Source organism: Ostrinia furnacalis, unplaced genomic scaffold (assembly GCF_004193835.3).
Source record: "Ostrinia furnacalis isolate ACB-3 unplaced genomic scaffold, ASM419383v2 OfSCF4915, whole genome shotgun sequence".
Taxonomy (NCBI): Eukaryota; Metazoa; Arthropoda; class Insecta; order Lepidoptera; family Crambidae; genus Ostrinia; species Ostrinia furnacalis.
Genome location: NW_021135154.1, coordinates 2,367,885 through 2,395,716, shown reverse-complemented (window position 1 = coordinate 2,395,716; position 27,832 = coordinate 2,367,885). Strand labels below are relative to the sequence as shown.

The 27,832-nt window shown below is 35.6% G+C and overlaps 1 protein-coding gene and 1 long non-coding RNA gene across 2 annotated transcripts; both read left to right on the top strand.

Moving 5' to 3' along the window:
• Positions 1-27,826, top strand: LOC114360232 (uncharacterized). The gene is made up of 5 exons (XM_028314849.1): positions 1-166; positions 23,566-25,062; positions 25,349-25,533; positions 26,363-26,577; positions 27,259-27,826. The coding sequence occupies exons 1-5, from the start codon at positions 139-141 to the stop codon at positions 27,497-27,499; spliced, it is 2,166 nt and encodes a 721-aa protein (XP_028170650.1). The 5' UTR covers positions 1-138; the 3' UTR covers positions 27,500-27,826.
• LOC114360236 (uncharacterized) lies at positions 2,606-4,014 on the top strand. Its single transcript, XR_003656491.1, has 2 exons — positions 2,606-3,218; positions 3,886-4,014. It is a non-coding gene; the product is annotated as an uncharacterized LOC114360236 (long non-coding RNA).
• Positions 27,827-27,832: the final 6 nt, after the last annotated feature.

The window sequence follows — 27,832 nt, the reverse complement described above, 5'->3', positions numbered from 1 at the left end:
GCGGCAAACACACGCGCGAGATACGCTGCGCTAGCGCATTTATGCGGTATACAGTGTTTACGTGATATCTTTTTTCGTTTTTACGAATCAAGGATTTCACCAGTTTGGTAAATTGAATGAAAATTGTTATTGATTACTATGGAGCTTTGGACGCTTATTTTATGCGGTAAGTACTGTTTCAGTTAAAATTAAAACATTAAAAAAGATTTTCTGAGGATTTGTTTTAAAAAATATATTAAACGACGATTCCATTGATATTTTATACTAGTTGGAGTCAAGACACAGGATCGATACCAGTTCAGAACCAATTAATTTTCTCTACCAACTTATAATCATAACTGAAAGTCACTTTACGAGTTTTAAAAATTATTACACTTAGTAAACAAAACAAAACAAAACAAGGTAATGCGTAACTTTTAAGCTTAAAATTAAGAACGAATCTAATTTTATTATTCTTTGTTTACCACAAAGATACCGCTTACTTTTAATTGCATGACCTTCTAAAGGTAAATGCGCTAAAGGTTACTGAAAACGAGATCGTTTCCAATGTCAATGTCTTAAAAACATCGCACTGGCGGTAATCCGAGTAGCTATACCTGTGGCCTACTGAGTTGGTAAATAGCCTCTAATTGTAGAGCCGGTGCGTACACATAAATACAGGCAAATGTCATACAGCAATCACAAAGTAAACCTTGTAGATAAGTGCTGGCTTATAACTTGATAGCAAAAAATGCTGCATTTAGCACGCTAAAGCTGAGTAAGTAGGTACCTATATTACGCTTTTATAAGCTTACACGTTTTGAATATACTGGTAGTGGAATTTAAAAATATAAGAAAAGATCCATCGAGAATTTAATATTCGATTTCTTAATCAAAACAGCACTATTATTATTGATTCGAAATCGAAAATTGATAATGAACATAACTACATAAAATGTGTGAAAACATATCCTATTGTTGCAAAACTACGTTTAATTGTAACATTGACTGAGACAGTTCAAATCAAGGCCATTGATTTTGTTTCTTTTGCAAGATTTTTAGGTAGGTAAATACTTAAACTAAGAATGTTTCGTCTAACATAATTTAAAACGTGTAAATATAGTCACGTGTAAACATAATAAAGCCAATTAAAACATTGTAAATATAGTATTAATTAAAGAAATAATTGTAATCTATTTGTAATTTTCAGGAGGTTGCACAAGCCAAATTCCTTTCATGCTTAGCACACTCTAGGTTTCTAAATAAATATGCAGACTTACCTTGAGAATAAGGGAAGTGTAATTAGTAGTAAGTAGCAGCGACTAATTTACTTTCTTTTGCAATCAATTAAAATGCCTTAGAATAAATATGCCACAATTTTAATTTTGTATCTTTGTAATTGTCTAGACTCCATTGAAAAAACGAATTTCAAATGAGGACAATGTCATATTTTTTATTAGTATTTAATTTTTTATGAACCAAAACCCACATTAAATCTGTGATAATCTTGTTTTTCGCGGTTTCGTCAGTGCAAAACAATGCCTCATAAATCGTATGTTATTTAAAACCCACGAAACCACGACCTTAAATGTTTCTATTAAGGTCTATAAGAGTAGAATATAGGTCACAATACAAATATTGCATTCTTCTGATGTAATCTCATCGATATCTACGATCAAACGCATTTTTAAAATGCCACGAACAAAGTAAACCATTTGAGGACGTTTATAAATAACCCACTTATTGCTTTTTATGGATTTAGACAATGAAACGAAGAATACAAATCAAATCAATTGACATTTGAACAAAGCCAGCTAAAATGCATTGTCTTCTTACAAAATCACTTTTTTTTTTTTTTTTTTTTTTATGGCAATGCTATGCCTCTTGCCAGTGTCGAGTTAAAAACGGGGAAACGGGAATTAAAAGGAAAAATGCCTACTTTCGGAATTTGGAAAGGAATTAATGATCAGGAAAATGAGGAATATACAGGAGATATTTATATAATATACATACGTTTATACAAAAATCAAAGCTTTATATTATTTACAGTTATAAACTTGGCTATACAATTATATACAACAGGATCTTTATGGAAAAGGAGAGACATTATAGAAGACGGGAAAGGAATGTGTAAGGAAGAGAGTTCCCGAAGGAAAGCAGAGCGGTCAAAACTAGGACAGGAGAAGAAAATATGGTTGATAGTGCCTGAATCGGTGCCACACTCACAAGAATCATCATTAATGATATGGAGTCTTGCGAGGTGAGAGGGTGTACACGTGTGACCCAACCTCATGCGTATGATAGATGAAGAAACTCTCTTATCAAATTTCAACTTGAAAAACCAAGGCTTTGTAGGTATTTGTGGTTGAAGAAGTGAAAAAAGAAAGCCTTTTGATTTGCAACTAATTTCCCAATCCGATTGCCAGGAAGAGTTTAAAGAAAGTTTGGGCAATGCTAGGAGATCATGACAATAACTCTGATAGGGAAACAAATCTCCACAGGAGACCGCCTCATTGGCAAGACGATCTGCAATTTCGTTACCTCTTATCCCACAGTGACTAGGAATCCAGGCGAAACAAACATTCAGGCCAAGTGAAATACATTCATAAAATAACNTATAGGGACTAAGAGAGATTCAATACTGCAATGAAACAATGGTAAGTGTTTTGAACGGAATATGGGAGAGGACAGAGACATTAATTTATTGTAGCTGTGCAAAAGACAAGGAATAGTTTTATGTTTCCAATAGTCTGAAATGGGAACTTTTTCTGATAAGCAGTGAAGTTTTGGGAAAAGTTGATGATTTGAGAAATTGAATGTACGAAAGAGGAATTTATCACACAGAAACTGCCGTCTAAATTTGAGAGGAGGATCACAACATTCAACTTGAAGCGCATTTACTGGACTACTTTTCATGGCTCCTGTTACAATTCTGAGAGCTTTTGACTGTATCAGATCTAATTTTTTAAAAGCAGATTTATTGCCTGGCTCGAGAAGAAACATGCCGTAGTCCAGAACACTTCTGATGAGAGCATTGTATATAAGCTTCATTGAAAAAGGGTGAGCTCCCCACCAAACTCCAGATAAACATCTGAGAATATTTATTCTTTTTTCACACTTTTCTGCAATATACTCGCAGTGTTGATTTCCAGTCAGTTTTGAGTCTAGAATTACTCCCAGAAATTTGTGATGAGGTTTTACAGGAATCAAATCATTATCATAAGAAATTTGGACAGGAGGTGGATTTCTCAATCTTGAAAAAATTACTGTGGCACTTTTATTAGCAGATAAGTTTAATCCATTATTATCAAGCCAGGATTTTAAATTAGATAGTGAAGAAGTAAGTGCTGACGCAGCAACTTCTATTTTCTTATCAATATTATAAAACAGCAANAAACCATTATAATGTGTGTCTAAAATTTCATTAAATTTGGATACAATGTTTAGATCTTGCTTATCAATTGGGAGAAAACAAATATTTATAGGGACTAAGAGAGATTCAATACTGCAATGAAACAATGGTAAGTGTTTTGAACGGAATATGGGAGAGGACAGAGACAGAATAGTTTTATGTTTCCAATAGTCTGAAATGGGAACTTTTTCTGATAAGCAGTGAAGTTTTGGGAAAAGTTGATGATTTGAGAAATTGAATGTACGAAAGAGGAATTTATCACACAGAAACTGCCGTCTAAATTTGAGAGGAGGATCACAACATGTGCTTTAGAGAGTCGAGAGTATAGCAGATAATTAGTCCATCGTGAGCAGAAATTTGTCCACTAATAGCAAAATTCGTTCAAATTATAGTTTTAAAGTTATTAGGAAAAAACAGATTTTGCTGGGGTAATGTTTGAAACATTACCCTGGCAAAAATTTTTTTTGAAAGTCGTTCTATCCCGGNGACAGGAGGTGGATTTCTCAATCTTGAAAAAATTACTGTGGCACTTTTATTAGCAGATAAGTTTAATCCATTATTATCAAGCCAGGATTTTAAATTAGATAGTGAAGAAGTAAGTGCTGACGCAGCAACTTCTATTTTCTTATCAATATTATAAAACAGCAAGTCATCAGCATATTGTAAAACTTTTGTATTATTACACAAAATTGTCAAAGTTCGAATAAATAATTAGCATTTCAAAGAGCACCCATCGTCATTTTGTAATCTTTTTTTTTTTGTTTTTTTTATGCTAGCCAAGGCAGGTATTTGACCGCAATCGCACCTGGTGTTAAGTGAGATGCAGTCTAGGATGGTACATAATAATAATTTTAGTCATAAGATTTATAAAATATGATAGCTTTAGCTGTAAATTAATGACAAATTGTTTCAGGAAGGCTTTAGCAAGGAAATGTTTTTCTTCATCAGCTTTCTGTCTCTACTCTATGGCATTATTGTTTCCGTAATTAAAACGCTAGATGCGTAAGCATACCTACTTAACTTTCATACTTTAGGTGAAAATAAAACTTATTTATTGACAACTAGCTGCGACACTATAAATATTCGTTATATACCTAATTGGATAACGAATGTCAGTAAGTTATATTACATATCGATTGAATATCGCAATATAAATATTTTTCATTGAAGACCGATTTTCCCTGAATGCCGCTTTAAAATTGTTAGATTTATGTTTAAATGGACATTAATATTTATTAACTTTCTACCAATAGGCGTTCGTTGCGTACTTTTATAATATTCTGTGAATAATGAAGTAGCTTATGAAGTAAACAAAATATTACGTCACCCTTCTTGAGAGCTCTCTTTGCCCTTGATAATTTGCATGGTCATTTTGTATGTTGTAACGTTATACAGCCAACCTTTCACGAATAGAAACCTATTCATATCAAATAATTTATAATTAAATACATTATATAATTTACGCAATGCTATAATAAAATTGATGATGAGCAGTCTATCAAAAAATGAATACGAAAATTACCTTTATTTTAAAGTTTGTAATGAATGTACTTAAACATAAGACTTACAAATATACCTACTGAGTAAAAAGCAAACTGAAACTGAAGCACCTGAATTCACTAAAACGTTACAGTCTTGAAAGCTATAGGTACTTATTAAAATTGAATTTTATCCTATAGACTGCAGAGGGTCCACCTTTCAGACTATTAATAATTTTCTTATTCATCTTGTGACCTGCTACATAACACGTCGAAAAATTCATAGATTCAGTAACTAACAAAAATAATGAAGACAATTAACTGTTCTAGAGTATAGTGTATGTAGTTAACAATGTTTCAATTAAATCCATTATATCACGTGCAAAAACTCGTATCAAATCGCTATACGGGTTATGTCATATTTTAACCGGCAGCGATCGAGATGCCCAGTGGTCAGTGCTAGCACGCACGCGCATCGCAATCATCATTAAACAGTACTTATTATTATTCTGTGATTAAACGTTGAAGGAAACAATCAAGATCAGCTGGGAGTCGTTAACAGCTTTTGTGTTAAGTGGAAAGTGCTAAGTACAACACTTACACCCGCAGTGGCGGGGCAAGACCTAAATTTGATGTGGGCAAGACAGATTTCGCGAGGCCTTGTTCTGTGGCGACCTAAAGACGGATTTTATAAAAAAAAAAACGGGTCAACGGTCTATTCATTGACAGTTTCTGATTTCTTGATTCAGTGATTATTTTTAAAGGAATATTGCGCCAAAGAATAATGTTCGTCATTTAAAACCGTGTTGTTGCTTAATTTGGTGTCTGATTATGGCTGAATTTGTTTGGAAAAAAATATATTTTTTTAACTACATTGTTTAGCTATCAAGAATTTATATTTTAATAGTCAATGTTTGCATTTATTGTCGTATTGTGATATTGTCATCTCCTCCTTGTATACATTTTTTCAAAATTTTTGATGCGCGAGGCCCCTTGTACCGCGAGGCCGTAGGCGGTGGCCCACGTCGCCTACGCCTTACGCCGCCACTGTACACCCGTATTTACAAACAGTACTTTATGGTCTCACAGTGCGCGTGGTCGTACAGGGTGACATACGAACCAATCATAGAGCTTTATTCAACGCTGTGGGTTCGATTTTCTGCTTCACTTAAGCAAGCATTGTTTGTGAATACGGGCGTTATTAGAGTAGCTTCCGCCCGTGTAGTTTTTTTTTCATAAAAGGCTTACCTTGTCCCACGATCACAAACGATGCAAAAGAAAATGTCCACTATAGGTATTACATTCTCATCTAAAAAATCTACTTCTGTGACAAAATACATTAAAATTGGAGTACCACCTACGTTTCAGGTTGACTAGGTGCATGCAAATAAGTAGAGTTTACTTTTGCACTTACTTTACTTATAAAACTTTAATTACTTCATTAAACTTTTGGTTGATTTCGTGAAAAATTGTGTTTTAGTTATTTACACGGCATTAGCTAGTAGGTATGTAATAGGATTACGCCCAGTAATAAGAATATAGGAGCTATAAATGTGCAGTAAATGTAATACAGAGTCGTTACAAAATACAAAATGACATGTGTATCCTGTTCCATAAGTTATATCGGGCTTAGTTGATTAAATCAAAGCATTTATTGAATACCGATTCAAAATTGTTTCACGAGAAAATTTAGAAGCGGATATCGTGTCAGTTACAACACGCGAAAGTTGTATTATAGTTAATTCACCTTTGTGTAATAAATAATTTATGGCCATCGGAACACGGTTTCCGAAAATCATTGTCACCATAAAGAATATCCGTTCGTTTCTTGCGTAAATAACTGCATAATAAAAGAGGCTTCCGGCGACTGGGACCGCAATTAACTAGGACCGCGGTCCCAGTCGCCGGATCCATAAAAAAATAATAATTTTCTTCCGGCGACTGGGACCACTCATAGATAACTTAAACGAAAATATTATTCAATCCAAAATCGGTACAGTACTAAAATCCATGAGTGGTCCCAGTCGAAAATTGTTTAATTTTTACGCATCCGGCGACTGGGACCGCGGTCCCAGTTAATTGCGGTCCCAGTTGACGGAATCCTCAAATAAAAGAATACGAACTTCCCTAAGGCACCTTTTGGAATATTCTGTAAAAGGTGAGTCACTCGAGATTGGGTTTAAGAGCCATTTCACAAAAAAGTTCCGCGCGAATTTAGGTAAAAGCTGTCAACGCAACGTCAAAAGAGTAAAAAGAACGCTGAAATGGACAAAAAAATCTTGAGCCGTGACCGTATTAAGACTTGATTTAAGTTATTAATTTTAAGGTAGAATGAGGTATTCAAACTTGATTAATTAATTTAAATTTTTAATAGAGTTTATTAAGTCTTTTATATTTCGATTCATAATGAAACACGAATAGGTATAATATGTAAAATATATATTAAGTACAAAATAAAGACAGTCACATAGTGAAAAATAAATCTGCCCCCTTACAGCTCCATCATCGGACCCTGGATACGAATAATGAAACACGAATAGGTATAATATGTAAAATATATAATTATTTTTCTATTACTGGACTCCCTGGCCAATAATCCATGGGTTACAAACCTTTTTTATGAAAATCCTTTTGTTAATGAAATCTTAGGTTCATAAAATAACCAATTTAACAAGATGCCAATTTTATAATCCAAGTTGATTATGACGACAATAATGATGATTGATAATCAATACATATTTTCGTTAATGATAATATGTTGTTTTACTGTCTTAAAAACACGTTTTTTTCTATTTAAACTCTAAAATGTACATATTAATTAGTGTACATTGAATTGACACAACAAACAATAGTTCATTCTTGTAAGTTGTACTTGATGAAATTTCATTTCATATTATTTATTAATAATTTAAAGCAAAAAAGGCTTATTACATCTGAATTGTCAAAAAATGACAGCTGTCAGAATTCCGTCGAATTAAAAATCGGACTTTAGATAATACCTATTTTAGTAAATCATATTTTGAGTTTACTTATAATAGCTTAATTTAGTTTGCGGGCGACCGCACGCATTTTGTATCAAAAATTAATACAATAAGCTGCGCACGCAGGTGCTCGTGCATTACCTTGAATTAATAGGCGTGATCCTGTTTTATCGAAATCGTCCCGTTAAGTGTATTTTTTCTCAAAATGTACTAATTCTAGTAAAAAAGTAATTAACTTAATCTTCAGAAAACTATTTCTAAGACAATGGTCTTTAAAAAGTCCTAAGTAAATCTACGAATACTTTTTTTACTTTGCAACACTTAAATAATACTTTATCTATACTATTTAGTATTAAGTGAGCATACAAAAAATCTTAATTTAGTAAAATAAGATTTTTTTTACTTAAGCTTAGAATAACTTAAGACCAAATTATCTAAAGAATACTTAACTTGGTTTTGAGTATTCTTAATTTGCTTAAGTAGCGCTCGATGAAGAATATAAAGTCTTAAAGAAAAACATCTCTACTCTAAGTTAATTTGGTTTTAGCTTAAGTGTAAATTTAGATAGAGTTAAGACAAGTAAGATTTTGCCATTAATACCAATTGCTACTTGGGTACGATTAGGTACTTTTAACGGAAAGGCTCTGTTCGCAGATTCAACTAATATATTGGTAAAGGACAAGGCACAAGTGGATTCATTTCCANGTCGTAATCTTCGGCACTTCTAGTGTTAAGGCATAACTCTTCTAGCATGTTCTTCTAGTGGATTACAGAATTTTTCGCGAACTTTTAGCAATTGTTCGGGAGAATTAAATGATACAAAGATCTTTTGAAATTTATGAATAGAGCTTATTTAAACGAACTCTATGAACTACAGTTTTTAAATGCAGATGATTACTTTCTCCAGTGATATGGCGCTGACCCTGGCGACCTTTATTACGCCGACTTTGCGGCCAGTCAGTGATTAACGGAAATGCCGGGTTTATTTTTTAACTAGCAGTTGTTCCGGGTGCTCAATGAGTCGATAACATGATTGGGGACTTAGATCCTAGCTACACAGGAGGATTTACACAGGGAATGTGAGAAGAGGATTATTATTTCAGTTTTCAGCTTCCAGATCAATTTTAAAAACAAAGAAAGAAAAAGAGGTAGTGCGTTTAAATAGTCAATTTGCGAAATAATTTATGTTTAAAATTTATTAGCCTATAAGATTAGTCAATGGGACGTTTGAATGGGCAGTACTCACAATGTATCAATAAACATTTGTAAACTTTAATGGCTAGTTAAAACAGAATGCATAAGCGATTGGTTATTCAACAAATACTTAACTTCTAACAAGATCTAGTACTCGCGAGTAACGATTTTGAGCTGATACTCGGTACTGTAACTTTGCATAAGTCTTTGTTGCTCCGCTTCCGCGTTTCAGTTTCGTAAGCCAATATTTTAGTTCTGATATAACTGGTTCAAATAAGCCAGTGGCTCCCAACCTTTAAAAACTTGTTTATTTTTCGCAGGGACCATATAATAAGTATAGTTGTTGCAATTCACGAAGGCGAGTGAGCTTTACATATTGTGTGGTGGCTCGCTACTTTTCGTTTTTCAAAAGTTTTGATAGACATTACACTATCTTTATGTGCACATGCACACATTATGCTCACTTGCCTTCGTGAGTTGCAAGAACTATAAAATAAACTAAAAAATTCAGAATATACTTCATGTGACATTTACAATATTACTTACCTATTTAAATTATTTGATTTTTTAGGTTGCATTCTTCTGTACAAGTTCGATAATGCTAGTTATAATATTACTTATTACTCAAACCCTCATAACACGCGGAAATCGCTCGTGAAATTTAAAATCGTACGGACTATAATTTGACTCGGACCACCTAACTCAAACCACTGGTTGGGAACCACTGAGCTAAGTGAACGATCGCCCATGGACTTGCTCATCCTGTTTAGTGATCGAGCTAGTTTATTAACTACTAGCTGTGCCCGCGACTTCGTCCGCGTGGAATAATGACTTTGGGTAGGCACTTTTATTAATTTAGTCTAATTATTTTACAAATAGCTTTTGCCCGCGACTTCGTCCGTGGAGAAGTCGAAAACGTTCTCATACGATTATTTTTAAATGTTTTAACGTTATTATCTAAATGTTTGAATACTTTTAAAATATAAAAATCAGGTTAAATAAGCATGAAAATATTTTTTTCTTATATTTTATGAATATGCAGCTCGGCCTTTGATCCGGTGAACGAAATCGAAAACTACACCTACCGCAGTATTATTGGTAAACTTTTTTTTTATATTTTCCTACGGGTGCTAGAACCACCAAGCTTCCAGCATGCCACTGGCCGTGGGAGAAGGAGCTTTTCCTCAAGACTACTCCCACTACCTCAAGGGCCTCCGCCAAAACTCTCGCGCGAAAATGAGTTTATGTATACCTACAGCGCAAGCAGGTGCCCGCGGCATGACTTTCATGCATTACTATGCATTGTTGGGCGAGCGCACGCAGCGGCCTCACTTAACCACTCCGAGGTTAAGTGAGGCCTAACTCTAGGGAGTATGGTAGTCGTTAACATGACGTCATGATTGTAAAAAAATGCACTAATGAGTAATTAATATCAACTTTGAAGCAAATCACCACTAAAATAACTTTCTACCCCTTTTTAACATAGTTAGGGGGTGCATTTCACTAAAATACGAAACACGTCTTCCATTAATTCTGTTATAGAATGCTTATGCAAAATTTTAAGTAGATTGGACGAAGGAATCTCGTTATTTCATACAAACTTTGCCCCTCCTTTTTACCTCCTTAGGGGTAGAATTTTGGAAAATCCTTTCTTATCAGATGCTTACGTCATACAAAGAACATACCGTCCAAGTTTCAGGTCTTTACGATCAGCGGTTTAGGCTGTGCATTGATCCATCAGTAGCGCGCGTAGTACTTGATCATTATTTTGCTGCGATGTGATTTTAAAACTGCGATATCTCCTAAGATATTTATTGAAATCGAATGGTGTAAAGGGCAAGAATGTTTAAAATTAAATACTTGTGGTGAATAATTTATTTATTTGGATAAGGATTAATATCATGTTTATAAAAACACCTTCGCAAATAATGCATTATTTTAAAACAGATTTTTTTTTGCATAAAAATGGTTACTATGAGCCAACCTTAAAAGATAGACATATGCTACCGCGGACTTTTTTAAAGAACTTTTAAAGGGGAACAATCCTGTCATACATGATTTTTGCGAAACTTTAACCGTTTACGCAGCGTCAGCTCTCAAAAGGAAAAAATTCACCGATTTGAAATATTATTGATTGGTGCTCCGCTCCTATTGGTCTTAGCGTGATGATAAATAGCCTAAAGCCTTCAGGAACTAACGGGCTATCCAACACAAAAAGAATTTTTCAAATCGGTCCAGTAGTTCCTGAGATTAGCGCGTTCAACCAAACAAACAAACAAACAAACAAACAAACTCTTCAGCTTTATAATATTAGTATAGACAAGACTAGTTGATGACTGCAATTAAGTGTCATTTCATCTGTTCACACGGTCTGTCGATATGTAATCGCATCTTTTTCTCGGTTAAATGGTTATGCTAAATGCGTACTGAGCTACATAATCTATTTACCATACTAGGCCTTAATTTTATATGCTGAGCCTGTTGATTTAAACTGATCTCTACTAAGGCTATTGATTTGAACTGATCTCTTTACATGGTCACTGAAAGACTATAGTTAATTAGACCAATGATAAATACATCGAACTGCTTTGGGATTATACGTATTTGGCCAGTGGTATTTAACATTAACTTGTCGTTGCAAATAAGCATTGCAACTCGTTACCACATCTTTGGGTTCGACCCTCAGCTGTTTAATGCGCGATGTTAGCCGTCGATCCAGTTTAAATGTAAGTAGGTACTAAATTACTGTGACAAGTAGATAGATACAGGGATTAGTATGGCCGATTCAAATGTCGAGTGAAATGGTAATCATATGTAACGTAGTAAACTTTGTAAAATAAAGCCTTCATGAGATCTAATGAATTCGTGTACAATACCAGTCGATTTATTAAGAAATAAAACGTCCTAAAACCGTGTTCTAGGTAATTCTTCAATCAAGTAATCATGTTTACTCGTAAGTATGGCCATATAGTACGAGAATGCAGTATCGTATAGGTAAAGTGAACGTAATGATATAATTAATGAACAACAAGTTTTTTAAAACCTAACAGCTAAGTCGAAGAGTCCGCGGATACCATTTTGTAATATTGCTAGAATAAAGAGGTTTTATGCAATGTGTAAAATGTAGCTGTAAATGTAAATAAATTATTAGGAAAACTGTTTTCAAGGTGATTTTTTTAAAATCAACAATGAATTCTGCCATTTGACCTGCAGAGGTCGCGTCGTATAAAATATGGTGTCCTAACTGTTGTAGCATGATATGACATTTAAGTCTAGAAAATAAGCAATATTGAATCTCTAATTAATCAAATTCAACAGATAATCTTGCTTCATCATCGAGTGAAATTGCACTATCCGATAAAATGCCGCATTGGAATCGTAAAAACACTCGTATCTTTCGTAAACAAGCGTGACATTGAACTAGCACGCGACTCAAATTGTAACATCGTAATTAGCTTAGTTAATGAGTGTGCCAGAATGTGTTAACTGGTGTGGAATGCGTTTCAATGCGCGAGATTGTTAGGACATCACTAGTTCGCACGCGCCGTGGTCAAATGTCAGCGCCTGCGCGCCGTGATACTTGATTTGCGTGATAAGCTCTTATCATTGAGACCTTAGAAAAACGTGTGCTGTGAATATTCGTAACTTAGCTTTGAGTCGTGACTTTGCTCGCGTTGTCACACCTTTTCGTCTAACTGCTTGTACTTAGTCTACTTTTGAGATTCACGGAAGTTAACAGTTTTAGTTATAGAGAAGATTCTGCCCTATATAAGGAGTCCTCATTTAAGTGTCTTCTTTATAGCTTTGTTTTTTAATTTGGTAGACAGAAACAAAACAGTTTAACTCCTATAACACTTAATTTACGCTAATAGACTGACTACACTAGTTACAATGGTACTTGGAAGTCTTTTGTCTGCGTCTTCTATTTATTAAATTACGTTGACTGCTTTCAAAGATTTAATTTATCACCTTTATTACGCAATCCCTATAAAATTAGAAATAAGTACTTGTTACAATGTTACCTCAAGCACATGAACCCCTTTGTTTAGTCATTCTTTGTCCTACGGCAAGGTAGAGTCATTGAATATTTAGCTCGACGTAACTCCAATTACTCCGGCCCTTTCACTTAGGGATATGCCCTTTTTGACGCAGTTTCAAGTCATCATAACGCGCATGAGAGATCAGTATGGCAGTCAGTAACTAACATCCGTTGAAAAATGGACTTATTATGCAGCAGGACTCAATAAACCAGTTTTACGCGTCGTAATTTCTAATTTTCTACGTACGGATTATCATGGAGCATCATGATTGTTACGACATGGAAGAGTTATATGACTGAGGTTTTACATGCAAGATTTGATAGAAGAGTGGAGTAGGTAGTATGTTTTATATTTCTCTGGAATTGGATTACAGAAAAGAAAAGATTGTAATACAAACAATAAGGTTTAATTAATTTTGTAGACGACATAAGTAGAGGATCTAAAGATTGTATTCTGAGTTCTGATTCAAACTATTCTTGGGAACCCATAGATTCATACTTAAGTATAGTTTCATAATACAGACTTTAGCGGCTTATGAAGTGCTTATTAATACGTTTGGCGTAGGTAAAGTATGGTCATATGATATATCTCTACTACACCAATGTTAAAATGAAGGTCTAATAATGGAATGTCCGCTCAGAAAATCAGAAAAAGCTTGGTGCATTAAATTGACACACTTTATAAAGTTGCAACCATGATTAATGACTAAATGCAGTTGCTAGAACTATCCTAATCATTTAATTTATTACTGTTGATGGATGAAGTGTTTTTTAAATTATTGCAATAGTTGGTATTGAAATATGACCTCAATAAAGCTTGTTAGGCGTAGAAAATTACTTAATACAGTGAATAAAATCTAACACTGCATCCTAGTTTTCAATTATTCAAAAACTATTGCATAGTTTAGCATGTAAAAAAACTGCAGATGGTCCCACGCAATGCCCAAATATGATACCTACTACTAAAGATAGCACTTAATGTAGTAACAAAGTAGAACACTATTTCAATCTAACTTCATAAGTAGGTATCATCTAGCCAAGTGTAGCTAGTATCAACTAATAGTCATCGTTTGAGTAAAAGAACTACAACCACAAATTCCTGAGTTGAATTCCTATTAATTCCTGAATGATAATTTTCAAAAATTAAAGTTTTCCGAAGAAATTGCCTATCAAATTAACTTAAAAACAACCTGATACCTCAGCTTACACCTTATCTTTATTCTAAGTAAATTCAAATCCTATCCGCATTGAAAAAGGCCTGGTGAGTTTGCGCGCGGCTACCTGACCCACTTATACGAGTTGCAACAGTCGCTTCGACAGTAGTTTGACTTCCTGACACTAACCCTAGAGATAGTACTTGCAAAAGGCATAAATTAGATACGTATCGTTTACAAAGACTATTCCGAGCAAAGATAATGCACCTGTTGTGAAAGTAAATACTTCATTGCCTGTTGTAATGTCTCAAATTACGAGTAGATAAATCATAAATCAACAGTGAACTAGTTTAGGTAGAGCTTTTTTATGGTGAGCTTTTTAACGATAATATTGACTCATTCATTCCTTCGATTCAAAGCGAAAGTAATCAGATCTTAATATCATCACATCGTGTTACGAAATAACAAAAAGCTGTCTCAAATATTTGATAGAGATTCTCCACTGTAATTTGCGATTTTACTGACGTTCACAGTTAATGACTATCAGTTCTAAATAAAATAGACGCTTATTTTCTCAGCCACAAAACGGAAACATTACTTCGGAAATAGAATAAAAAATAAAATAACCGTCTGGTTTAGCTTTCGTTTCCGGGGAAAAAGTCTAATGACATCAAGTGCGAGAGTGATCCCACTTCACCGTTTAAGTTTTTACCTGTACCATCTTGTATAACTGTTGCAGATATATTATCTCGATTCTCATGCATTTACCGGTCAGTTTTATTTCCATAAGTGGAAATTCAATATCAACCTTTTTAAACTAACCGGTCTCTGACACTACCGTATCGAGCAAACCTGTTGTTTTGCTATTGGTTAGTCATTTCCATTTCTTCCAGCTGACACTTTGTTTGGTTATATGGCAAGGCAAGCTAACTTGGGAATCCAACGAGATAAGTTTAGATGGTCACTACTTAACTACATAGCTTCAAGCAACGATAAGAACTTAATACCTAGATTGACTAGCTAAACAAAATGTTGATCAACTTTAAGGTTGTAGGTACTTTACTTACCTACATTCGCTGTTCATTACCTAATCAATCTAAGTTACGGTTGACAAATTAACACCAATACTAAAACTGCCAGTAATGCTTTTGCGATGTCTTTTGCTTACTTTAAGCATGGCTCTTTTTTACACGGTCGGTCGAAAAAGTTTCTAAAACACACGTTTCTAATTTCGTAATCAGTGCAAACGATACATTGATTTTGAAGGTTGTAAATTACCATACTTTTAATATGGAAGCTGTTATTCATCTCACCGTTCATACGAATAATAGAAAAGTTTCACCACTACGTCGACAACAATGGACCGTGGGGTATTAAGAAACAGTAGAACCACACGTTGTCGGACCCCTACACCTATCAATTAACTGCTATAAGTGTTATGCACATGAGGTCATTTAAAAGCACTTTGCGAAAAATAGGAGGTTTGTTGTCTCAACTGTGTAGCGCGCTCTCGTTTAATATTCTCATGGTAATGATAACCTGTACTTATAGAGTCGTTTACTAGATCTGTATCAACGCGTTTTGGCCCTTAAGGGACCATTAAAAAGATTGATACAATTCTGCAATCCGCATAACACACTGTAGGAAATATTTCGTTGTATTTGCATATAATGGTAGTTAAAATACTTTTACAAACATTATTATAATTTATGGCTAATAAAAATGCTATATTGAATTGATCTTCAGAGAAGAATCTGAGTTTACATTCTCTTATTTAATAAGTATCACAAAATAAAAGTAAGTACAGGTTACGGAAAGAAGCGTTATAGCACCTTGATCCAGATAACGGTTACAGTAATCGAGTGCGGGGAAGGTTATGTCTGATTGCAGAAGCGTTTAGCGGAGTATTGGTTTCCCATCTTGCTCTTATTTGCATATTGGATGGCGTAATAGTAATTTGTATGTATCATTTTGTTGAGAGAACATCAATCGTTCCGCGATTTGCGGAAGACTAGCTACTTATTTGTAACTTTGCCTTGATTGTTACCATTACGCGATAGTATAATATCATCTTGTCGTTAGTGACAATAAGCTAGAGTTCGCTGTCCGGCCATGCGCACGGGCACGATCCCAGCTAATCGGTAAACACGGTTTATGTAATGGTGGTGACGAGGCGGCCGGCCTGCGGTCATCGCGGGTTCGCTTTCACTGTAATAGCTGACTTTCTCGAACTTTGGGTGCATCCACGTGAGTGGAGGGTGTCGTGTCGCGCATCACTGATCGGTGAGGTGTCATCAGCGTGTTTCCCACAGATTAGACACTTTATGTTCAAGGATTTCCCTAAGGCTCGCCTCCTATCGCTCTATCGCTGTGTGACTAGAATTATTGTTGTAACGCAATTATGTAGCGTATCAATGCACGGACGAGTTATTTATATAATATTTTCAATTAACATGCCAATAAATAATTCCAATATGAATTACGCACAGTACAACTGACACCAATTCCGGAACTTTTGCATTTAAATAGTATATGCGCATATGAAAATATTATGAGAGTACTTTTAAATGCTGTATTGTCTTGGTCGTGCACGATGGCTTTCATTGCCATGTTGTATTGCGAATGGAGTTACGTATTTATCAGGTTTCTAGTCTAGATGAGGTTTTGTTGTGGATGAACATCTTAATTAAAGTTCCAGGTAGGTACACATTAGAAATTTTGTGGACTCGTAGAGTTAGTTGTTTAAAATGTTGCTAAATTAAACTATCAATAACTTATTTCTTAAACCATTAAATTGTTATTATGTAAAAGATCTCAGTAGAAATTGGATCCGCAATAAAAGTAGATTAGTGCACGCCAATACTCTTGAACGATACACGACACGCCCCTTCCTGCGGATGTGCCACTTCCGAAATGAGATAATTGGCGTTGTTTATTTAAAAATAATTGCGGACACCTTCCGTGAGAGTCTGAGAGTTAATTTATGGCGTCTCATCCGTTCGTTTTGGGAATGAAGGAGCTAATTCTAGGAGCTTTTATCTGTATAAAGTCCCACTTTTAAGGTTTCATAACAGAAACTTGGAAAAATTGAAGCAAGTAGGTATTTATGTATTTTTGGAAATCACCCTTTATGGGAGAATAGGGGAGAATATAAGCGGTTAAGATTTTATAATAATATCGCATTTTATTTTAGGTAACACATATTGAAAAGGCTTTTTGCCACAACTTTAATAGTGACAGTTGTGACTGATTACTGCAAGCCTGCACTGAAATCATAAGATGGATTGAGAAAACTTAGATTAGATTTGATGAAACGCAATGTAATGACTTTAACTATAAAATAAATTCAATTGACTGTTAAAGTTTTATGCTAAAATATTACAACTTTGATGTGTGTAGTAGGCCTAGTTGCTACAAGCACTCATGATGAAAATCACTTTCTTATTGGAAATCAATCATTGTCTCTACATGTTTATTTACGTAATCGGTGAGCAGCCTAGACTTGAATCTCTAGACTAGGATGTTATTAAAGAGAGTTGTCAATTACATAAATTTTTAAGCATTGCTCCCAGAGTGTAGGTAAGGTTCACACTCCCGAATGAAATTCAAAAGAATAAGATCGCAAATGAACAATCGAGAGTTGCTGGTCAGTAGATAGACAGTGTTGTATCATGTTCACAAGGAAAAAGGTGCCAGTGAAACAGTTTGGACATGCGATTAGGCTGATTTACACGGTAGTTACTTTTGGCGTAATTAGCTGTGATGTCAGCTGACGTCTCTCAAAAGACGCGCGCATTGTGCGCCGTCACGGGTGCGCGGACGCCTCCGTACCTTCAAGTGACACGTTCGCGTTGCGTAAGTTATACCAAAGCTATGCAGGTAAAAAAACAATAATGATATTTTAAACCGCTGTGATATTGACTTACATTGTTCAACCAAGTCTTACGCAAGTCCTTCAATTCCATCGCGTTGAAAATTTTATATTCATCAGTTGCAGATTTTTAAGCCTTTACGGAAGCAATCGTTTGATATAACCAAATCTAATCCTAAAACTAGACATAGAATATTTTATCGTTTCAACCTTGAAAGTTATAATATTGTCCGTTATTTATTCAGTATAGTAATTTCAAGAATAACCAGAAAGGAATGCGTTTTTCATTTTCAAGGCTGAAATGATTTATGCGCGAAAATAATTTGTGTTGATTGTTTTATTTACTTTCAGTGTCCAATTTATTTTTAGGTAGATTTATTGCACAGCGCGGCGAATATATAATTACTTTTTGTTTTTTGTTAATTACCAGGTACAACTGTATTTAATGTAGAGTTCTAGACAATACCTTTATGCGCCTGTGCGTGCGTGTGCGTTAAAATGCGGATAGATTGGAGACAAAAAAAGCGAAACTAAAGCAAATGAGTGATTGTTCTCTACATTATTTTTGTAAAATAATAATCCACTAACCTTGGCCGAAGCGGTAGGTATAAGTATTTCCAATTCCGCCATTCACGAGACAAAAATCACACTCACTTAGGTAAGTATATTTTAAGTCCGTCACGTCATATTGGCCGGATAATATCGTGTTGAGTTTTATTGATCGCTGCGGTCGATCTCACGGTGTCGTGTCGAGGTCGCCACAATGTTGGCGTTGGGAACTAGTAACTATTGTTTTATCAAGACTCCTGTAAAGTCAATATTCTGACCTTGATTAGTAGGTATTAATTAATGCCTATCCTGTGTATCGACTTATTAATATCTACTATACCCAGTTCCTTTCTGTCTGTCATTAATCAAAGTCAATTTAGAAATACGAGTTCATATTGGTTACGCGCACCGACGATCGCCAAACGGTTAGAGTACCTTCTGTACTCGCCACTGCCCGGTGAAGCTGGAAAAGCTCCTCAAGCTACCAGCGTGCGTCCCTTAAAAAAAAAAAGTCATATTATAAAATACCTAGGAAATGATGATAAATCTAAGTTGGAATTTTCAGGACTTGATCTAGGTAGTTACTAGGTAGTAGATCTGATAATAGTTATCATCGAATACTAAGTTTATAATTGCAACCTAATGTTCAATATCTTTTCTAATAATTGCTCTGGGCAGATTGTAGATCAATTGAACTTTGTCTATTGTTAGGGCAAATTACTCTCCTGCAGTCAATAGCCACGACTTTTGTCTGGGCAATTATTTTATGCTTTAGTGCTATGGGCATAAGGTATTGACAAGGCGTGAGTCAGAGGCTATCACGAATTTAAAGGGCATTGCCAACTTCATGTCTAATCTATACCTATGTCCGCTATTATTTATCTACGGGATAACTGCGACCTTTTTGGACGAAAGGTCTCATAATATCTGTGTATTACGAATATGCAGTTCTATAGTGTCTCTATGCAGTTTCAGTCTAGTGGAATTCAGTTTATCAGACAAAGGATATCGTCCATCCCTTAAAAATCATTATATTTTGGTTAATTACTCAACATTTACGAAAGTATAGTTGAATAAAAGTGAGTAGGTAGTAATTACTTACAGAAAAAGCTTTGCAAGAATGAAACGGTATTTTCAGGATTGCCAAATTTTTTCCTAGAATTTTTTTTTCATAATTATCAATATCTGGAACAAATTTGTGCTGCCGTTTAGTGCTTTTGATTAAACGGTAGATTCGTTATAACAATTACCTTCCGTTAATTATAATGGGCATGAATTATCGTGGATCATTGTGCCCGCCAGGATGCGGATCTCGCCCGTCACTTCTCCAAGGTTCGTTCGACACACGATCCAGCCTTTCTAAACTTAATTTTGTTACTGATTCAGTTTAGTAACATTTGCATGCGGTGCAGCTGCGTGCTATGTAGGTATCTTGTCTGCACATACGACAACTAAAAGTAAGGACACTTTCTAAAACATTAGTCAATTTTATTAGTTTGAGGAACAAGTATTTTAGTGAAATTTCGCGACACTTTTAACGACTTGGTGATGTCTAACAAGATTTGATTACCTTTTTTATTACATCTACTCAATTATCATTACAATCGAAGGAAATAGAGATGTTGTTAGGTCCATGTCGAATTAACAATGTTAGATAATAATTTGACGAAATCCTTGACTAATTAAGTAGCGTGAATAAAGAGTCTTGGGTCTTGTAAGTCCCACGAGGACTTTCGTTTCCTTGTCGTTTCATAACTGGGTCAAAGCGGTAGCCGGTGGAACAATTATAATTATATTAAATAAGTATTACAGATATCATCATCACACACATTGTTTTGTTCATTTAATTATAAGCCGCAAACCACAAACATTAAGGTTTCGAAACAATGTGTAAATGTATGTCACCTTATACACTAACATTTTTGTAGAGACGCATTTTTGTTTTATTCAATCGGGGTAGGGATCTTCGTAAATTATTATTCGTATTCGTTAGTAAAAGTAAAAAGTAACGCGTAAGTAGGTATTGTATACTTAAATAAATAAAAACACGCGTTTCTTTATACTTTTACTAATTCAATGTTCGTCTGATTTTCGTTACTTTAAACCATTTTTGTTGATAATTAATAACAAATCCGTATCACAATTTTAGCAGCGGTATGTGGGCCACATTACACAACTAGAATAATTCCTCAGTTGATTGATTAAAGCGAACTCGTGCGTGAGATAAAATACTTTGTTGGTTTTTTCAGATCAAACGATTCGCAAAAGATAACTAATTAACCAGATTTATAGAGCAAAGTGTAGATAAAGAAAAAAATTGAACCTAGAATATTAGACACACTCATTATTTGGTTGCGGCCGTCTTTTTTGACTCTTCATTAATTGAAGCAACGGCTTTTTTTAGAGAGCTCCTTACAGTTAATGTATGATTACTTATTGTATCTTCTCAAATCTTATACCTACGAGTATTCCAAATTAAAACCAACTACTTTACACAAGCAGTTGCCTTTATTAAAGTAATATAAGAGGGTACCCACACGTCACATTATTTTTCCCAAGACATTAAGGTAAGTCCCCAAATGACTGTGAATTTTATCAGGTAACCTAGCTTATCATACAACTGAAGGGTCATCTTACATTTCGTCAAAATTAAATGAAATACGCCTACATAATATTATTATGATGATGAGCCATTGGTCATGCAACAAGAGCTTCTAACTAAATTGCCAACATTCTATTAGTGGCAATAAGCTCCGTTAACTGAGAGATACTCAATTACGGACATTATTACCACCACATAAGAACTGCAGGTTATTTTAAATGAGCCAAGATGAATGCGTCAAATGTACAGTTAGCGGCACATCAGACTATTCATTTTTATTTCCAAATCGCCCCTATTACCACAGCTATTAGATACTAACTACATATGAAGCTACAAAGTTTACGTTGATATGTTGTCGACTGTACAATAAGATTTTGATATTAAATATAATTTATCACTCACGCCTACTACACTAACGATATAAAACACAGTTTAAGTAACATAAATGCTCATTTCTTTAGCTCATTAGAGATTCGCGTCGGCATTTCAAACTATAGATGACCCACGCTGAACTGTCCCACCAAACTCAATGACAGGGGGCGCTACCATCGTTCAACTATATGGTTTCCAACATGGCAAAAATCGGAACCAGCGATCCGGTATAGACGGTGGCGCCCCGCTGTCAATGTCATGGACAGGACAGTTCAGTATTTTGGAACTATAAACTGTTTTTTTGTTTTGCGACATGTGACGAATTATAGAAAAGTCATATTTATTTTATGGGACTATTTGAGATAAACGTAGGTTGTAGATATCTTGCAAATTGGTCAACTGTTTCTATTTATTTCCATAGAAAATCAACCGCGTACCTTAGTTTAGCATTATTTATGTAGCCATTACCTATAAGTAGTACCAGAAATTTACTTCGTGAAAGTAAATCTGCTCCGGTTGTGGGCCCATTATGAACTAAACGTTACTTAACAGAAATAGTTCGATCGCATTGATCATTAAGTATAACATTATAATGCTCGGATGCCACTCGTGCGCATTTCACAACTCAATCCGAGACACTGTTACTGCATGGTCAGATGTAACTACAGGTGTTGTGAGAAACGTTCCATGCTCTTATTACATGTCTTCTCCCTTATTTGGAGCCAAGGAATGGCTCACTGACCTTTGAAGCACGTATGAGTAGCTCGTTGCGTAAATGAACTAAAAAGTAACACACTTTTGACTCTTAAAGGGTTTTGATTGAAACTAATTACTAAAAAGACAGCTGTTAACCATTAATATTATCATTGTTAAAGATAATGTATTTACTTCATTGAAAAAGAGTTAATTGTTTAGTCGTGATGCGGTCTCGTTCTTATTGTTGAATCCAAGGCGAATCTCGTAATTAATATAGAGCGCAATCACCGAAGGCTGGCGGAGAATAAATTCCTACTTAGGTATATCGGCTTCGTTGATTGGCGATTGAGTTACATAATAAAGGTAGTAATATCAAAACGTACATTCAAATGAATCATCTTTTCCAATAGAAACAATGCCTAAGTAGGTACTTAAATTGACACTGATGACTACATCAGTCATCAGTGTACTAACCAATGCCCCTTCCCTGACACAAGTTTTTAGACAAATAATAAGAATAATAATAAATCTTTGGACAATTTCACACAGCGCCAGCTAGCCCCAAAGTAAGCAACTTAATGCTTGTGTTATGGGTGCTAGCTTAACAAATAAAAAAATACTTACATATTACCATTATGTTAGGGAAAAGGTGGAAAGTTTAAAGGAGTTACGGATCTTAGAGAAGAGTTCCGAGAAAAAGCCCAACATAGATACCCTCACAAATGACCTCTTGTCAGGATGCGATCTCTTCCAGTCAACTTAATTCAAGATATAAAGTTAATTTTATTAGGTTTTATTTAGTCAATGAACGGAGAATTTGTAGGACAATGTCAAGTTGAGTCGCGGCCACGGCCTTCTTAATAATATGCATTGTCTACTGTTGCCCAATAAATTAGTTCTAGTGACAAAATAAACTTAAGACACTGGTAGCCATCATCAGACGAGGAATTCCATTCTGGTCCCTAAAGTGAGAATTTAAGGTGTACCTACCTCTGTACCATAAAAAAGCATTAATTTATTTTTTGGTCAAATGTTGACAAAAGCGTTTCAGTCTGTGTTTCAGTTAAAGCATTTAGGCTGAGTTGCATCACCTAACTTTAATCGTAACTATAACGACAACCAGTGCTTTTTGGAATGGATTTTGACTGATTTTTGACATTTTTAAAAGTAGGTAAGATGGTGCAACCCAGCCTTAATGCGTAATATGGATGATTAACAATAATTTTGTTTTGTTTCAGTTATACCAACAATAGTAACACCAATTACAATATCGCCGAATGGAAATAGTCCAGAAATCAAAATGATAGGTGGAATGATGGTTGACGTACAAAAGGGGTTCTCCCCAATGGTTCCAAAAACAGTTGAACCAACTAAAACAACGATTGGGAAGCGAAAACTAAGTACCAACTCTACAAAACTTTCCATAAATGAAAGGTACAGACGATTAATCCCATACATGACGTTTTATTATGCAAACGATTTAGTAACGCCGACTACCGAAGGACACGCGAAGAATGTGGAAGTTGAAAAAGCAGAGATCATAGAAGCAAAAACTATAGAACACCGTCAACCTAAAAAAATAGTATACTCATCAAATCGAAATATTCCACTATACCAAGGAAATAGATTAACGCAATATAACATTGCCTCTGCGAATCCAACGAAATTATTATACAAAGAAATTCCTGTATACCAGAATCCACCAAAAAATACACAAAATTACAATCCTCTTCTATCAGAGCATAGACTTGTAACGGCTAATGAAAACTTTGAATTCGATAGATTCCCACAAAAACAAATTGTTAAATCGCCAAGTGCTCCATTTTCTCTTCCTACAAGAAGACCTTATTTGAGTTCTTTTAACAATAATGACGATTCAGGAAATATTCGTTACTATTACACAGAAAAAGAACATACTCCAAAATATAAGCTGGTACCGTATGAGCAAACACCACCCGTAAAAGTGCATCCTCACAATGAACAACATGTTTATACACCACCCAAGTCTCCTACCCCAGTTCCAGTGATGTTGCCCAAAGAACAAGTTTACATAAAGCCAAGGCCAGTTCGGCCGCAGTACTTTTACGACGTTCAACAATCTACAGCTCCAAGAAAGCAGCCATCGATTGTTTCAGAGAGCTATTATGAAAGACGGCCCCCTCAAGCGCCGGTCGCTCAACCTATCATTGAGAGTGGGTTTAAGCCTATCGTTAGTCACGTGATAACAACCGAAGCACCTGTATACACATCAAGTTTGCCAGAAGAATCGATTCGCCACTTCGAATCCGAGAAACAACAAACAGTGCAAGTTGTTGAGGCGCCGCCGGCTGTTCCTGATGTTTCGGACTACAAACAAAATTATTATCAATATGTTGTTGACCAACCTACTTATAAGCCCCAAGAACACGTACCACCAAATACGGTGACGCTCAGTGATCTTCTGAATTCTCTGCAATTGAACAAATCTATTCCAAAGCCCATTACAAAAGAAAACGTGGGAGCCTCAATAAGAACACTGATTCAGGTATTGAATGCCTTGAGAGCAGCTGCACCCCAGGAAGACTTCGACGATATAGTCCAAAGTACGCCTAAACCATTCATACCGCCAAACAAAGTCTTGGAACTAACAAAACCCATAGTAGACGTTACACCAGCGCCTGTCGTCAATGATGACGCAGATTTTCATGAGGAATCCTACCTCGCTCCAGTAAATCCACCATCTCAACACATTGACGGTAAGCTAGCTGCTTTTTCGTACATATTTATTTTTATTTATTCAAAAATTGTTTGCGCAATAACATTTTATAAACTTACACATTACCTAGCTATTAATAGCCTACCTAATTTTACACAAAGGGCTTACCTAAGTAAGGATAACCTTCTAACCCCTCCGAATCCCACCAACTCCCATGTCAATTACTTAACTTTCAATAATATTTCGTGCTAAATATCAGCTTTATGTTCTTAAACAAACCGTTAAAAAATATAAAAAAACTTACCATCACTTTTTCATATTTTCAGAGTTCTCGTCAACTGGCAGCACCAGCCAAAGGTTTCCCCTGCGCGTAGAGTCCGACGACGAGGGTGGCACCCCTGGTAGACCCGGCGTGGACTACCCAATCCTCACCACCATCCCTCAAACAGCCTTCGACTGTAAGACTCAGAGGTATAAGGGCTTCTTCGCTGATCCGGAGACACGGTGCCAGGTATGTAATGATAAATGTTAGTGACACTTATTTTACTATTACACTCAACGAATACAGCTGGCCATTTAGAATTCATTTTGTAGAGTTTTACAACCTTATGATTCAAGCTCTTCAGTAAAAAGGCGTATAGCTAAATTATACGCACTCTATTCACGGGTAAACTACCTATTACACAAATAGATATCCATAAACTTTCACTAGTTAGGTATTTAATGATTTTATCAACGTCAATTAATCACACCACACTTTATGTGAAGTTTCGTTGAATTTGAAGTGCAATTAATTCAGTCCAATCTACTCGTTACTAAAGCAGAAAAAACTGGAACATTTTGTTGGCAAATAAAACTGATTGAGCTATTATTGAACCAGATATTTCTGTAGGCGTAACATCTGCAAGTTGTGAAATGACCCGATCTTAGGTTGTAAACATGTATTACACCACTCATCACCTCTTTTGGTAGTTGAAAAGTATACCTACCTACACTACACTACCACTTATGCCATTATGTTGTCCAGCGTTTTGTTTTTTAAACACTAATTATATGAGATCACCAGCCAATCGACTATGAATGAGCCAAAGAACTCAAAGAAATCAATTCGCGACTCTTTCTTAATATGCAAAGGAATGTAATAAAAGTCAATTGACCAACTTTTTTTATTTCAAAGCTACCAAAATCATCATTCATTAAAAAATCTGTTTCATCGCTAATATCAAGTGTTTTTTTTTATGAATCCAAGACTCCGGACATTGGTTTTGTTTGTTGGTGACAAGTGACAACTACTGCCTATCGTTACTTTACTATGAATTTTATTGTATTTATGGTTTCAGGTATGGCACTACTGCGACTTAAACGGCGGCCAAGCGTCGTTCCTGTGTCCCAACGGGACGATCTTCTCCCAAGCAGCGCTGACGTGCGACTGGTGGTTCAACGTGCGATGCGCGTCCACGACGCAGCTGTATGTGCTAAATGAGAGCCTCTACAAGTACATCTTGCCGCACTCGCCCAAGTTCCCTGAGGATTATAGCGGCCCTTTGGTGGATAAGTGAGTGTATTTGTGAATTAGTTTAACTAAAGACTGGTCCGTGAGCACGTAGAATCCCGTCCAATGACCCCAAGCTGCCCATCCTTGTCGCTCGCACGTAATTATGTATTATGTTGCTGTCGCGCTCGCACACTCACTGCGGGCGCGCGTCGCACCGTCGCGACAGCAATATAATTACACGCGAGCGATAAGGATGGGTAGCTTGGGGTCATTGGACGGGATTCTACGTGCTCACGGACCAGGCTTTACCTAATTATCTGATTCTGTACTACCTACTTACAAGTAAGGCCAAGTGACCAATTTTTTTAATTCTTATCTTCTAATAAAGTATAATAAACTTTTCATATCAAATTCATGCTTGAGTAGAAGATGAACGAGCACGCTCAAGCTGTTATTATCAAAATCTCAATTCAGTAACTGGATCTTGGTCTCTACGACTGAATATGCCAGACTGTCTCACACGGCTTACTGGTAGATCGAATTTCTTATTGGCCTTCATAATAGACAATTTAACTAGGTCTTAAGTTCGAATTGTTGAATTGCAAGCGATAAAGCGCAGACCTAGTGCCGATTGTTTGTCAATGTTAAAGAAGTTTAAAAAGTCAATTTTAAAAAAAAACTAGTAGATTGGATGCTTCGTTTTTAAGCAACGTAATCAACAATTTCTTTTCCAAACTCCAGATACCTGACATTGAAGTTCAAAGAGATGGAGGAGCAGTTCAGAAAGAACAAGAACAAGCAGAGCGCCTCTGACAAAATGGACTCCGGCGAAGAAAGTTCTTCTGAAGACTCCAGCGAGGCTGAAACTGAGAGCAGCAGTGAGGCAGCAGTAGACATGGCGAAGACGGTTGCAGTTAGTGAGGCCAGCGTCATCGTGCAGTCACCAGGCGCCAGCGGCAATGTTGAGAGACTACAAGATTGATTGCTTTTACAAAACGTGACGTCACAATCGTGGACCTCTGTAATGCGAATTCCGTATTTTCTGTTTCTGTCTGTGAATTTAGCAGTATGTGTGAGATAACCTTTTGCACGCACAATGGTTAAGTGCGGTAAAGCCCAGCTAAATTATTTTCCTCTATCGTTGGTAATTTTTTACACAGCGACATCTAGTCCCCAAATTAAGCAAAATTTGTACTATGGATATCCCAAGCAAACATAGTCATACATAACTTCTTTTCTGTAAATACATATTATACATAGAAACTATCCATATCATAGAAATGTAAAGTAAGATTTCACAGCATCTGGCGATGGC